At 41.3% G+C, this 16,554-nt stretch overlaps 1 protein-coding gene across 1 annotated transcript in view; it reads left to right on the top strand.

Moving 5' to 3' along the window:
- Positions 1-16,554, top strand: part of cep170bb (centrosomal protein 170Bb) — a 45,573-nt gene that overhangs the window by 15,816 nt on the left and 13,203 nt on the right. Inside the window, exons 9-17 of the mRNA XM_084082784.1 lie at positions 657-828; positions 3,184-3,623; positions 4,668-4,739; positions 6,048-6,620; positions 8,933-9,091; positions 12,123-12,234; positions 13,322-13,618; positions 13,896-14,102; positions 15,493-15,692. Of these exons, the coding sequence (XP_083938910.1) occupies positions 657-828; positions 3,184-3,623; positions 4,668-4,739; positions 6,048-6,620; positions 8,933-9,091; positions 12,123-12,234; positions 13,322-13,618; positions 13,896-14,102; positions 15,493-15,692 (2,232 nt within the window). The remainder of the gene's footprint in view (positions 1-656; positions 829-3,183; positions 3,624-4,667; positions 4,740-6,047; positions 6,621-8,932; positions 9,092-12,122; positions 12,235-13,321; positions 13,619-13,895; positions 14,103-15,492; positions 15,693-16,554) is intronic.

Raw genomic sequence — 16,554 nt, 5'->3', positions numbered from 1 at the left:
TGCGGGTGGAGGCGTGCCCGTGGGCGTGTTGTTGCTATATCCCCAAAATTGCTATTCTGCCCACACACGCGGGTGCGGCTTTGGGAAAGCGCTAGCCTGGTAAAGCCCCTCCCTCCGGAAAATCTCATTTCCATTTGATTTCAGGAAGGAATTTCGCTGTCAATCACAGAACGATGAGCGAGGAGGGGCTTTACCAGGCTAAGGACACTGATAGGCTCATCGAAAAAAATAAGCCAAAATATAGCTGCAAGCAGCGATAAGCGGGGCCAGGGAATGCAGAAAGAAAAAAGAAAGAAGCAATGATAAGTAATATGCACAATAAGCCATAGAAACATAGAAGATTGAACTTGCGAGAAAGAAAACCATGCAATTAACATGAGCATTTTAAACCCTCACTAACCCTAACCTCAGTAAAACGATGCCCACAGCCCTCCTCTGAGACACAGATCGAGTAGTGATACTTTATTATAATGAGCATTATTGTGGACCAATTATATGAAGATAGTTAGTTTTTGTAAACACGCAATACAGTTTCAGTTAGTTATACTTGTTATGGAAAAATATATATATTTTTTCAGTTAATGACTTTATTTTTTTGTTTTCAATATTAGTTTTTGTTATTTCATTAGTTTTAGTTAACTACAATGACCTTGCAGGCTCCGTCCACCAAAGGCATGGGCGCCACCCCCAGTGAGGTGATGTCATCACAGAGCAAGGTGGTTGATTGGCTGGTGCACAGTGATGTCAGCATGATGAGGAGGCGGCCAACGTGTGAAGATGTGTACAGCACCAAGAGTGACCTGGAGGTCAACATCAAGACACTCAAAGGTCCATTCACATCACACTTTAATGTCGCATGCTTTAAAAAAAAAACAACATATATATATATATATATATATATATATATATATATATATATATATATGACTAAAATGTAGTTTTAGTCATGTTTTAGTCATATTTTAGTCATCTGAAATGTTTTAGTTTTTGTCTAGTTTTAGTTGTCTAAATATCATAAGATTTTGGTCAACTAAATCTACAGTTAATTTAGTCGGCTAAAATGCTGTCGTAAAGCGAACATTAACTCAAATCTTTGCTTCTGGGGTGGTCCCTGGAACAAAATATTTTGACATGGGGGTCCACAGCCAAATACATACTGTATCAGTCCTTGACATGAAAAAGTTTGAGAACCACTGCTTTGTACAACATCCCAACATGTTACAGTTTCAAGGAACAGTTGAGCCCAATTCATAATTCACAGTACGATGGTGTCACAGAAAATTGCCAACCTTCTGTCTAAATTAGGCAAAATGAGGCTTCAAAATCATCTTTATTGTCACATCACAGGTTTACATGTATAAAGTAGTGGGTGAAATCCTTTTTGGAGATGTTTTTCAGCAAACACTAAATTGTATAGTAGCAGCTTTACCACTACTGTCTCTGACATGACCCCCTTGCTAGGATTTTTTCCCTAGCAAAAGTAGTTAACACATTGGGGATAAGGTCAACATTTAGGATGTCTTCAGAGCTGTTGGGAGAATGCAACAGGAGCTTGTGCCTATAGAGGGAAAATAATTGATTCCTGCAAATAACCGCCATCAGATTGAAAATTGCCTAGCCTTAATAATCCCCTCATGAGGACTGATAATGGTGCATCTTCAAAAAACAGAACCATACAAAGCATATTTGAAAACAAAAAGTTAATCTAAGGAGCAACTGTGTACTTGAATCTGCAGTTTACAACCATACAGGGGATACAATGGGGCGGCCATAGCTGAATGGTTAGTGATCCCGCCTAGGGAGCCAGAGGCCCTGGTTGCCGCAGGTACGATTCCCGGCCAGGACAGCATATGTGTCGATGAAATGAAATTTGTCCCTGAGCAAGACTCTTATAACCCCTAATTGCTCACAGGTTCTCATTGGAAACAAGACCGCAAGGACTTTCATGAACGACCTGTTAAAAGGAATTATCCTTACAACCATGGAGTGCCAAAAACGTATATATACGTTTTTTGAAAAAAAAAAAAAAAAAAAAAACTTATGACTTCAAAAGCCTGTATCTCGGCTCCTCAAAAATTGTTAAAAATACTGGCACTCAGTGTACTCTGTTTTAAAAAAAACCTGGCACCCCATGTGTTAATATAACATAAAAATCTGTTTACCCACTTTTACCATACTGGATGTTCGACATCTAGAGTTCGGACCACTACGTGGCCCTCACACCTACGTAGCAAATTTTAATATAGAATAAAAATAGGTGATCTACACAATGCAATATGCACAAGCTCAAACGCGTCGCAATGTGACATGTTGTGACTTGTGAGCTTGCAGATCTACTATTTTCAAGAAATATTGAAATAGTTTGACACATTTTGAATATTTTTTAAACATTTTAATAACAGAAATCTTGCATTGGGGTCCCTTAGCCTTACGTTCCTCCCCGGTATCAGTCTGGACTTCGGCCCATAGGGAGCGAGTATGAGAAATCAGAAAATGATCGGGCCAATCAGTAGTAGTAAATCTTTATTTCGGTCCATTTAAAAGAGCAAAAATACATACATACATTAGAGTCCACTTATACAAGTGGCACCGAAAAGGTGTAGGCTGAAGCCGAAGCTTATTTTGCCTACCCTTTTTGAAAAAAACTTTGGTTTCGAAGACAAAATAAAAATTAGTAACACATTGGTTTGACTAAGCTAAATTCATCAGATAAATTGAAAGAAAAGAAAAGAAATCTAGGCAAACAGTGACTTTGTTTCAACTGCTGTCCGTACAACAGTGAAAAGCATCAAAATCATTTTCTAATTTCTCATACTCACTCCCTATGGGTCCAGACTGATACTGGGGAGGAACGTGAGAGTGTAACCACTTTATCAGTCTGGCCAATGCCAGGCTAGAGGTCCCTGGGCAAAGAAGAAGAACCACAAGAACCACTCATAACCAGATTCTATGTGGTTGTGTTGCTAGGATACCATAACCAGATGCTATGTGGTTGTGTTGCTAGGATACCATAACCATATTCTATGTAGTTGTGTTGCTAGATACCATAACCAGATGCTATGTGGTTGTGTTGCTAGGATAACCAGATGCTATGGGGTTGTGTTGCTAGGATACCATAACCAGATGCTATGTGGTTGTGTTGCTAGGATACCATAACCAGATGCTATGGGGTTGTGTTGCTAGGTAGCCACCATGAGGATGGAACCCAGAGTGACTCTGAAGATGCCGCCTTGCTCAACGGCAAGATAAGCAAGTCCCATCACCCCTCCAACTCCCAGCACTCCATCCAATCAGAGCCTTTCTCTGAGCTGTCACAGCAGCAGGCGGTCGAATCGGAGAGAAGTTCACAGAAACATGTCCAGCCTGTTCGCTATTCACCACCCGTGACCACGCCCACCTCTGCCCCAGCCGAGAGGCCGCTGAGCGAGAACAGCCCCCCTCCCACCCCGCAGGGCGTCGTCACGGAGGCCCCGCCCACCAGGCAGCCTCCACCCCCGGCCCCGCCCGAACACCTGAGCCAGCAGGCGTTCATCATCGAGTTCCTGGACGACAACCCTCGCAAGAAACGCTCACAGTCCTTCACCCATAACCCCGCCCACACCGATAACTACTCCACCCTGAAGGTGAGTATAGGCCACAACCCCGCACACACTGAAGGTATGTATACTATAGACCATATTCACACGGAGGCCATGTTGCCATTAAGTCAATGAAGTGCCACCCCGGTTGCCATGGCAACGGGTGGCACTTTCAAAATGTAATACCTACAAAAAAAAGAAAGAAAATAAAAAGATTACTGCTTCAAAAGTAATCAACAAACTATAATATAAGTCAAATAATATAAGAAACATTTTGAAAATATCCGATCTACAAGCGTTAAGAGGCGTTGTGAGCGGCTGTTTTCACAATATTTATCTGTGGAACCAAGTCAAACTAAATGTAAGGCCTCAACTCTTTAGGATTATTTTAGGGGATTCTTTTTGGAGGCCTGAAAAGGTTGAGAACCACCGGTATAGGCCATAACCCCGGTCACACCACTTCGCCCTGAAGGTACGCCCGGTGCCCGTTATTGCGTCATCGCCAATTATTACTTTATTTGTATATTTAAAATGATTTGTCATCTGCCATGTGCAATCTTTGTTTAACCCATTAAGACCGGGAACGCATCTGTGTCATTTTAAGATTTATTTTGCTATTCAAAAATAGCAGACATAGCATATGAGTTTGAAGATCTGCTATTTTGTTTTTATCGTGAAAATGATTGCAAATCTTTGAATATATATATATTTTTAAAGCAAACATTTGTAAATCAAATCTTTGCTTCTGGGGGGTAATATATATATTCAAAGAATTTCCACAAATTTGGACGATTTTTCAACAAAAAAAAAAATCAGTCTACAAGCTCAGATCGCATTCGGTGCCGCGCTATGAGCTTGTATATCTGCTATTTTTTCAATTGCCAAAGAAATCTGAGAAATAAAATGCGTTCCCGGTCCTAAACGGCAAACAGAAATGTAATTTATTTTATATGTTCTCAATGTTCGATGCAAAAAAAACCCACAATTAAATCATTAATTACAATTATTTGTATGACAGTGTCAATTGAAATGTCATGATTTTGACAGCCCTAATTAGCATCTCTCTTCTTCTTCCAACCCAACCTGAAGGCCAAACTGGAGAGGAGGAAGGGAGGGGAGAGGCCTGTCTCCATGCACGCACACATCCCTCCTACACAACAGGTATGTGTCCATAACCCGTCTACAATCTCTGGAGCTTTGCAACGTGTTGTGAGCTTATTGATCTGCTATTTTCACGGAACGTTCACCTATTGCAGTATACTAGAATATTTTATACTTTCAAAAATCTTAAATAAATGTCAAATGTCTGCGTTAGATTGTAGTTCTGCTATTTACGCTATTAGTTCTGCTATTTTCACTATTGTGGAAAATGTTTGAAAATGTTTTTGAAGATTTTCACTTGTAATGACATGCCAGATTGAAAGTGGTTAAAAAGTTAGAATGACCACAGAGTTTAAAAATAGTAATCACACTTTTAGAAAAAATAAAGTTTTTCACACACCTAGACCATATCCATGGTCACAATTGAGTTATAATTAACAGTAGAGACCAATTAAAAAAAAACAAAAAAAAAACAGCAGGAATCTACCAAAAATATTATAGGAGCACTTCACCCATTTTCAGGGGATCAGAAGACAGTTGACTGGCAGTGATGCAGTCAATGACTGGCTGCTATTTATATTATCATATCACTACATAATGTGATATCATTGACCTAAATGGCGATATATTAACTCATTCAATGCCAATGACGTCTTTTGACGGCTGTTTTCAATTGGCCATTAGTGCCAATGACGCCTTTTGACGTCTCCTAAAAAAAAAAAATAAAAAAAAAATAACATTTTTAATTTTTTTTTTTTTTTTTTTTTTTTTTTTTTTTTAATTTTTATCTCAAAGGAACTAGGAGAAAACGATTTTCAAAAACTTATTGCTCCATCCACTTCAATGTTAAAAAGGAAACGGAAAAAAAAAAAAAAAATCCTACCATTGTAAACCCTGTATTTCTGAGTGTGCCATGCCACATTCAAACATCAAAAACAAATGTCAACGAGGTCACAATGACCTCGTTGAAATTTGTGAAACCACACCTGAAGTGACTCAGTGATTAGCAACCATCAGGGGATCAATCACACTGAAGACAAACACTCTGTGACCAATTGAAAAGGTAAAATAATAGCCTTTTCCATGGCACAGGGATCAACAGGCTTGAAAAAGCCTGGCACTGAATGAGTTAACAAGGATAGGATGATTAAAAAAATATTTGTCTCTATTACATGGGGGGACATATTAATGTCCCCCCATGTCATTTTCCATGCCAGCACCCCTGGACGGAAATGGTGTCATCTTATCATGGCCATTAGTGAGGACCTAAAAAATGGTTGAAGTGCTCCTTTAAAGAAAGCTGTTCATCACTTTCTTTATAGGAGTCATTTGTAATGTATAAAGTAGGCATGTGCTTGTGGCCCCCAGGTGACGGTTCCTCTGAAGGGCCAGGGGACCGGCGGCCCCCAGCGCTCCAGTTCTCTGAAGAGGGAGAAGGAAAAGGCGGAGGCCGAAGGCTCCTCCTCTTCCTCTCGCTCCTCTTCCTCCATCGTCATCAGGCCGTTCGGCAGCGTGGGCAAGAAGTCCAAGCTGGCCCAGGAGTTTGCAGCCGAGTTCCTCCTGAAGGATTGTGGTCCGGGGGGAGGCGTGTCTCCCACCCGTGACCACGCCTCCCCTCCGCCCATGTCGGCTCCGCCCATCATGATGTCGCCCTCCCGGACCCTCCTCCCCTCCCCTCAGGAACCCCTGGCTCCGCCTTCCTCCGCCTCCTATCCCTCCTCCCCCCTCCAACCTGTCCCGCCCCCAATCGCTGCCCCTGACCACACCCCCTCCGCCCACACGCTGCCCCTGGAACTCCGGGCAGGAGACCCCGCGGCCTCCCCGCCCCAACGAGCAGCGAGGAACGAGGAAGACGACAGTTTGAGCGACGCAGGGACGTACACCATCGAGACGGAGAGCCAGGACAAAGACGTGGAGGAGGCCCGGAGCATGATAGACCAGGTCAGACCCCCTCTGTAGAAGACTCTACTAAAATGATAGACCAGGTGGATGTTAGACCAGGTGAATGTTAGACCAGGTGAATGATAAACCAGGTGAATGTTAGACCAGGTGAATGATAAACCAGATAAATGATAAACGAGGTGAATGTTAGACCAGGTGGATGGTTCACCAGGTGAGACCACACACACCAGTCCATCTTTAGACCACTAGAACAGTGGCGGTATTAGGGGTGTGCCGATATATCGTCCCGCGATATATCGCGATACGTTTTCGCGACGAAAACGTATTTTTTTTTTTTTTTTTACACCAATCAAAATAATCAGGCATGCAAACAGCCCCGAGGTGAAAAGGGTGACAACATGTTGTTTTTTTTAGGGTCAGGTGTCACACTATTGCCCTATTTGGATTCAAAACGGCTGAAAAGCTACAAGTTTGCATGTCTGAATAATGCAAAAACAGAGTTATTTGTTTGCATTTCCTTTTTTTCTCCCCCATTTATTTTCATAATACAAAAAGTGCGTATCGTATCGTATCGTATCGAAATCGTATCGAAGTTGTGAGCCAAATATCGTATCGTATCGTTTCGTGAAATTAGTGTATCGGCACACCCCTAGGCGGTATGTGTGCTCAAACATATTGTGTATATACTTGCATACATGAAACTATCTGCTGACCAGCTGTCAGTATTGAGCAATTCTTTTTATGGGGGGGTGACCATACAAAAAAATGTAATACAAAAATAGACTGCTGAAAATGTCTTGGACCCAGAAATGTGTTTTCTATTAACTTGTATTATTGAAATGTAATCTGTAGGCCTTGTGTATGAAAATTGATTTCATTGCTAAGAGTTTAGTCTTAAGCAAATAGCAGTTCAAGCAGTTTAAAAGTTCAAAAGGACTGAGTGGGGTATGCGTTTTTCTAACAGTGGTTTTAGGTCATTCAATACCTTAATAACAAAATTCCAACTGCTGACCTTTGCTGACCTGAGCATTTTTCAGAATAATAATAATGTACATTAGTATACATGGCTTTTTTGAGGCACAAGCAAAGTTAATGCCTGATATGTTCTGATGTTTTAATACGTAGACTTATGTTATAAGGACAATGGCTTTCAAAAAGGCACGTCCTGAATATTTGCGACCAATGTACTCAAGTAAAGCCAGTTACTCTCCAGATTATCCTCTACCGTATCAGGAAATAGAAGTGATAAACATCTGCCAAATGAGCTGCTATCCGACACCGACATCAGAGACCTGTTCAGGCCTTGTTCAACAGTCACTGCACTAAAATGACATCCACTGCACTACAATGACAACCCCTGCACTACAATGACGAGGACATTTCCTGGAGGCATAGAATCAACATGCAGGGGTACAAGAGGACTGGGATAGTAACCAGTATACCAGTAATACCAGGGGTGCCCTAGTTCCATAATCCACAAGTGGTATGGATGGGTCCTCCTTGCTTTAGTCTGCCGTAGCCAGACAACTATTCCACAATCTCTGAATGCTATATAGAGTCTGGAACTACACCTCCCGAAAGCCGAGACAGGAAGTTGGCATCTGTTCGTCATTTCCGTTCACGAAAATATATTTTAAAATATATAATATATAAAATAATATTACATTTTATATACTCATTTTCTGCTAAGCAGCAAGCTATATGCTTAGATGATTTTGATTTATATTAGGACAAATTTGTGTGACTGTAAAGACGAAACCGAAGCGGGGAGGAGCCGTCACATCCACTTTATTGCTTAATAATTTTCAGAGCTTCCGTACTCCGGATGACGGAAGAATTTGAAAATTGTGGGAGGCAACAGTCTGGCTCGCGAGACTATCCTTCCTTCCTTCCTTCCCTCCTTCCTTCCTTCCTTCCTTTATGCGATAACATCCATACTGTTTTCCTGTGTCCTGTGGCTGTGTCCTCATGCATACATCCTTTCCTGTGTTCCTGTATCACGTGGCTGTGTCCTCATGCACACATCCTGTCCTGTTTTCCTGTATCACGTGGCTGTGTCCTCATGCACACATCCTTTCCTGTTTTCCTGTATCACGTGGCTGTGTCCTCATGCACACATCCTTTCCTATTTTCCTGTGTCACGTGGCTGTGTCCTCATGCATATATCCTTTCCTGTTTTCCTATGTTCTGTGTCCTCATGCACACATCCTTTCCTGTTTTCCTGTGTCAGTGGCTGTGTCCTCATGCATACATCCTTTCCTGTTTTCCTGTGTCACGTGGCTGTGTCCTCATGCACACATCCTTTCCTGTTTTCCTGTGTCCTCTCATGCATGCTGTGTCCCCTTATGCAGGTGTTTGGCGTGCTGGACAGTCCAGAGTACAGCGGGGGTAGTAACCCTGCGACAGCGGCAGCGGTCTATAGACCTGTAATAAAGGACACAGAGCAGGGTTACTTCTGTGTGGATTCTAAGCATGGCTTTAACCCAGCTGCACCCACCAGCCCCATGCAGGTAAACACCTCCCTTACACCCCATCTATACCGCTGTTAATTCTGTCCACTAAAACTATGACGATTCTTTTTCCACTAAAACTCAATAAAAAACATATAAACTAAGTTGTGATGACTAAAACTATGACTAAATAACATGACAATTTCCTCAACAAAAAGAAACTAGACAAATGTTATGGAGGGACTAGTGGAGAAAAGCCGACGCGTTGTGAGCTTTTTTTGGCGCACAGCCAAGTATAAATCGGGCATTACAACGCCAAAATGTGATCGGACTTCACTTTACACTTGGTTTTATTACCTTAGTAAACCTTTTCATAAAGACTTAATGCTATCAATCGCGAGTTTCAAGTCTTATTTCACACAGCATGATGTGCGGGTTCTACTGAGTGAAGACCACACCCCTCGCTCCCCTACACACCAATAGCACACCTTCTCGTGGCCATTTCCATCCCCCAAAGAACAAAACGGGTCTGTTGAAACCAATGGGTGATGTCACGGTCCCTTCGTTCATATTTTCTGTCTGCTGCATGTGCCACAAATAGTTTTAACTCATTCACTGCCAAGGACGACTTATGACGAGACATCGTCCAAACGCCCTCACTACCAAGGACGACTTAAGACGCCTTTTTTTTCTTCCTTTTTTTCTCAAAGAACCAGGAGATAATGTGATCCGAAGATTTACTGCTCCATTCACTCCCTGGTTAATTTATTTGGGAAATAACCTGTATCTCGGCTCCTGTGTTTTACTGTGTTTTTGGCGAGACATGCTATTTTCAACGGCGTATAACAAGCGAACGGGAGGTCCCACAGTGAAACCCTCCGTGATTAGCAACCATCAGGGGATTGATCATACTGGAGATAAATATTCTGTGACTACTTGAAAAGATAAGAAAAGCGCAAAATCCTGGCAGTGTGGGCTTTTTGGGCAATTTAGTGAATGGCAGTGAATGAGTTAAATATGTAAGTTAGGGGTCTTCAACAGGGGGTCCGGGACCCCTAGGGGGTCCTCAGAGTTACTACAGGGGGTCCGCATAATCTTTGTGTGATATGATTTTTTTTTTTTACCTTAACCACTTGAACTCTAGCTCTACTCTAGATCTACACTCTAGATCTACACTCTAGATCTACAACTCTAGATTTACAAGCTCACAGCGCCTCGCACTGCGAGGCGTTTTGAGCTTGTAGATCGGCTATTTTTGGCAAAGAGGTATAGGTGTAGAAGGAAAAAAGAGCAGACCAAGTAAAGAAAAAAAGTTTAACTCTGAAACACAATTTTATACAATAGACAGGTGGTCCCTGATCCATCTCTGTCTCAGCTAGGGGGTCCTTGGCCTGAAAAGGTTGAAGACCCCTGATGTAAGTTATTTGTCATATCTGCCCTTGTTTACGAATGCTAAAAGCCAAACAGAAATTACATTTTTATTCATAATGTTCCAGTGTTCAACGACAGAAACGCAATGAAATCGTTAATCGCAGATATTTGAGCGACAATTAACCATAATCATCCGTTATGGGTCTGTAACTATGAGAGTGTACAAATGGAACCAAATGGACCCTTTTGAAAAAAAAAATGTATTGGAGGATAAACCCCTTGAGATGCATCATCTCGTCTTCCAGGGGGTCCTCAGGCACAACATACAAACAATGTCAAAAAACATTCAACATTCAACAACAACAACAACAAAAACAAAACATACACATGAGGGCTCTCACACCATCCCAGACCATTCTACATCTGTTACACGTGTCATCTAAAAAAACCTGAAAATAAATAAATGAGAAAATAAAATAAAAAATAACCTAAATACAATCAATTATTATAAAAAACAAAAATCAAAAACAAGAACAGCTAGTTTTGAGCGAATCAAGCGAAGACATTTTGAAAACGTATTGAGTTAAATAATGAATAATTAAATAATTGATCTAATTGGAATAGGTAAATTGTTCCAGTCAGAAGGTCTGTAACTCTGAGAATTAGATTAACAGATTTTACGGTGTAGATTGGGGTCCCAGAGATAAAAATGGTATCAAATGGGGGTCCGTGGCCTAGTGCAGTGGTTTTTCGCGGCCCACCCATCTACCACAATTAAGTGGTGAAATGGGTGGGCCGCGTGTATTCCCAGAGCCTTTTTTATTATAATGATCAATAAATGAATTGCTATTCATCGGTATCACAACAGAAAACTACATTTTCATGGTTTTTAAAATAAAGAAATAACATAAAAAATATGAATGGTCTATTAACATAAAACTCGTAGTGTTTGGTGATTATTTGGGGGCCCACTCGCCAGCCGGCCGGACCGACCTCGCATTAGCCAATTTTAATATAGGATATTTATTTGCCTTTTTTTTAACCCATTGAGACCTGAAGCCGATTCTACATGTCTCCTAAATCTCAACAGTATTCTGAAAAACGTATGTTTCTATATCAGTGGTTTTCAATCTTTTTCATGTCAAGGACCCCCAAAATTATATGTATTTGGCCGCGGACCCCCATCAAAATATTTTGTTCCAGGGACCCCCCAGAAGCAAAGATTTGAGTTAAAAATGTTCGCTTTAAAAATATATCTATTCAAAGATTTGCACATATTTTCCTTTTCAAAAATAGCAGATCTGCTATTTTTGAAAAATCTTGAAAAGTGTAAAATAATGCTTTTTAGCTCAAATCAAAAAATGACACAGTTCCAGGTCTCAATGGGTTAAATAATATTTGACAATTTGGCCGATGTTTGACCACTTTTTATAGTATAGTTTGTTGATTACTTTTGATGCAGTAATGGTCTTTTTATTTTATTTCAGAGGTACTAAAAGTCCTTAAATGGTCACTTTAAGAATGTGCAGATACCCTGTATACACGTATTCTGTATGTTGGTTTGTTTACTGTTGAGTGAGAAAACAATGTTGCAATCCAATCATCTGGGGACCCCCTCCCCTGCCCACACCCCCAAACACCCTGGGGGGTCTTTGGGATGAAACCGGTCGAGACCCACTGCTGTAGACTTGTGGATGTGTGTCCTTGTGTTTACCACCAGGTGCCAATGAACCCAGCAGCTATGGAGGGTCCTAAGTGGGTTTCCCGCTGGGCCAGCCTGGCAGACAGCTATGAACCTGGCTTAACCCCCCCACAGGGAGAGCTCCTCGACGGTGAGTTTGTTTCTGCCATAGGCTCTATTCACAGCAGCCATATTATGAAGACATTCACAGGTGTTACCAATGATACTAATGAAGGCTCTGTTCCATTCTGGTCAAACAGAGTCAGGGTGCTGATATTGTGCATGTTGGCCGACTGGAAACACTGTTACACCAGTGGGTCTACAGTTGGGGTCCAGGGACCCTCATGGGCTTCCAAATGGCCCCTTACAGGTGTGTAACTCTGAGAGTGTACAAATGGAACCAAATGGCCCCTTAAGGGTCCATTTGGTTCCATTTGTACACTCTCAGAGTTATGGGGGTCGTGGAAACCACTGTGCTACACTAAATGGAACAGAGTCTTCATTAGTATCATTGGTAACACCTGTGAAGGAAGTGATAATATGGCTGTGGTGGAAAGTAACATTTACTCAAGCACTGCAACTGCACTTACTATACTAGTAATATAGTATACGCAGATTGTTACTCAAGTACGGTGCTTTTACTTTTTTACTTTTTAATATTTTTTCAAGGCAAATATAGTACTTTTTACTCGTAATTTCTAGTTACTTTGCAGATTTAGATTACTAGATTTTCAAATCTATATTTTATATTAAATCTATATATAAATATATTGAGCTGAGCAGAGCAATGCTCGCCGAGTTATGGCCATTTGAAATGTTAAGACACTTCTGTAACACTGTGCCTGTGTTGGGGGCCATAAGTGGCCCCTGGTGTGACTATCGTCATGGCAGAACCCTGAACAGTGTTTGTGCCAACGGACCGACACTCTCTTGGCAATTTTAACATACATGACATGACATGACATACAAAAAATACATGAACTAATTAAGCCCTGTTTTATAATGTTACACTGGCAGTCATTGGGGCTGTGATCGGGCTATACATTTGGAGTTGTATCACAGACCAGAGGTCCCACTTTCAGGCAGTCAATATGTTTGTATAAGTTTTACATACAGATTGATATTGACTAGTTTATGTAGTGTATATTTTTGGAATATATTTTTTTCAATTGTCTTTACTTAATGTCTAAACATGTGTACGTGGACACAGACGTTAAACAGTGTTATTCCTGTCACAGACTCTCATTTCCTGAGTCGCTCGATGGCGAGTCACGGCTACGACACCTCCGAGTCGGAGTCCCAGGGCCACGCCTCCCGCACCCGACGCCTCCTGCCCCAAGTCCCGCCTCCTGCTGGTGGGGACAAGTCAGATAGCCCCGCCCCCTGCATCCTGATTCGCCACGAGCCTTACCTGGCCCATTCGTCGGCCCAGTGCTTGTACGTCCAGGACGACGTGGACCCGGACAGCCTGAGCGACGCCAGCCGATCCGATGACAGCTCGTTGCGGGAGAAAGGCCGCAAAAGCCATGCCAAAGGTTCTGATTTTTTTTCTCTTCTTTTTTTGTGATAAAAGAAGATTCCATTTCAAATTTCTACCAATTATGACCTACTCATAAGTTTCAATATTGTTATTTTTGTAAAACCTAATTGCAAAATTAGTTAATATAGCATCAATATAGCATCAAAATCTCTTTAATATAGCATCAAAATCTCTTTAACCACTTTAACTCAATTAGATAGCCGATCAGCTATTTTCACTATTTCTGAAGAAATGTGAAAGCGGTTATGTCTGTTTGTTGGTTTTATAAATAGGTTCCGCCGCCACCGACACCGGTGCCAGTTCTCCTGAAGCCCCGACCCCCTCCACCTGCTTCTACATCGGCTCCGAGGACGGTCCTGGAAAAGCCGACCGCGCCCGCAGTCCAGTTCTCTCCGACAGGGGGCGGGACCCCCCGCCTAAGACCCCGCCCACCACCGTGCTGATCCGACACCTGAGTGGCCACGAGCCTCGACGGACAGGTGACCCCATGGATTCAGAACTAACAAAATAACAAAAACTAGAACAAAATGTGGTTGTTTTTTTCATTGATTGAATACATTATTAGTCAGAAATGTAAACAGCACTTGGTACAGAGTATGTCACGAGTATGTCAATACAATATAACAATAGACACAGGATCTGACACAAATTTTTACCTGATGGTCAAGATTCAATTCATCCCCTGAGTAAGCAAGCAGGCTCTATTAGCGCAATGGTAAAGAATTCAGCACTTGCGCAGGAAACCGGGTTCAAATCCGGGGTAGAAGAGGAAAGTTGCATGCTTTACAAAAAAAAAAATACTGAAACTGTATTAGTGTTTACAAAACAAACAAAACGAACTAAAATAAAATATCAAAATATAACATTTAAATTCATGATAGGAACATTTAGGTTTAGAACGATAATACCAAAACGTCATAATATATTACATGATAATTGTTTAGGAAACAGAGCGCGTGTGTGTGAGTGTGTGTCCTTTCACGCTGTTTCACAGATTTGGATTTGGCCTGATAGAACTTCTCAGTTGTGAGATTTAAAGGATCTACACCATGAATTTAAAAACAATATTTAATATTTAATATCATATTGTTTATGTCCCTCGTTTTTGAAGGTTTGAGCCTAAATCAAGCCTCAGATATAGTCATTCCAACTAACTTCTCTCTGGCTTGTAAAGCACTTCCACCTGCAATACCACATTGTCCTGATTTGCACATGGCGCTATTGAGCCAGTTTGTATGCATGTTATCTCCTGGTTCTGAGTGGAAAAAGTAAAAAAAAATAAAAAATGATATTATTACTTTTGTACTTTTACTCAACTTGAGTAAAAGTACAAAAGTATTGGCATCAAAATATGCTTACAGTACCAAAAGTAAAAGTACTAAAATATTTGAAAATAGCAGATCTACAAGCTCGCAACGCGCGTCGCAGCTTGTAGATCGGCTATTTTCAAATAGCCTATGTATAAAATAGGGCTAAAGTGGTTAATGTATGTTTCATAATATAATAATTTATATCTGAAAAGTAACTAGTAACTAAAGTTTTCAAATAATAGTAGTGGAGTAAAAGTACAATATTGGCCTCTGAGATGTAGTGGAGTAGAAGTAAAAGTACTGGAAATTAGAAATATTCAAGTAAAGTACAAATACCTCAAAATTGTATTTAAGTACAGTACATAAGTAAATGTACTTTGTTTCTTTCCACCACTGACACTCCCTCCTGACAGGCTCCGCCCCCAGCCCGTAGGAGTATGTGCAATGACCAAATATCACCCTCCCTGCCTGGCTTCCCTCCCCCGAACACGGGGCCAATTGGGTTTTGCATTGACGAAGCCCGATTTTCTTTTAATACTTTTTGCTTTAATCCCAGCAGGCGTCAAACCCAACAGCTCCGCCCCCAACCTCCGGACCGCTCAGGAGAAGGAGGAGTCCGTCCCGGCGGCGGCCTCCTTCGTCAGACAAGAGAGTTTCACTAAGGAGCGTCCCAGCGACTCGGCCCAGACCAAACGACTACCTCACATCTCCAGCCAGCCGTCCATCAGGGACATGGAGCACAGGAGAGAGGCCGCCCAGGTAGGGACCGGGACGATGATCGTTATTATCGTTTATTGTGAAAAAAATTAACCCGCTCACAATAATCGTATCGTGGAGATTTAACCCTTTAAGACCGGGAACGCATCTGTGTGTCATTTTTAGATTTCTTTGGGCTATTCAAAAATAGCAGATGTACAAGCTCAAGCGCTATGAGCTTGTAGATCTGTTAGATCTATTTTCGAAAAATCGTGAAGATTTGTGCAAATCTTTGAATATATCTATTTTTAAGTGAACATTTTTGACTGCTTCTGGGGATTCTGCAAATGTCTTCTAAATCCTAACAGTTAAAAAATAACAGAAAACTTATGTTGCTATAATCAGTGGTTCTCAAACTTTTTCAAGGACCACCCAAAATGATATGTATTTGGCCGCAGACCCCATCTCAAAATATTTTGTTCCAGGGACCCCCCAGAAGCAAAGATCTGAGTTACAAATGTTCGCTGTAAAAATATATATATTCAAAGATTTGCACAAATTTTCAAGATTTTTCAAAAATAGAAGATCTACAAGCTCATAGCACGGCACTCGGTGCCGCGCTATGAGCTTGTATATCTATTTTTGAATAGCCAAAGAAATCTAAAATGACACAGATGCGTTCCCTGTCTTATCACATTGACCGCCATAGGTTAATCTCATAATGTACTCACCAGTGCCAACGTTTTATTGTTGTTTTTTTCACGTCGCCATAGACCTTGTTAAAATCCTTAAAATTGAGCCTTGCACTGTTTGTAAACATCGCAGACATCTGCCTGCTTCTACCACTGAAGAACGCGTGTCAAACGGTGCCTCCATGTTGTAGTTAGAACGGTTTATGTTAAACAGTGATCGACGAGGAGAAGAA

Source organism: Gymnoscopelus microlampas (assembly GCF_963454915.1).
Source record: "Gymnoscopelus microlampas genome assembly, chromosome: 16".
Lineage (NCBI taxonomy): Eukaryota > Metazoa > Chordata > Actinopteri > Myctophiformes > Myctophidae > Gymnoscopelus > Gymnoscopelus microlampas.
Note: the sequence above shows the minus strand (reverse complement) of the source record. Positions and strands in the feature narration are given on the sequence as shown.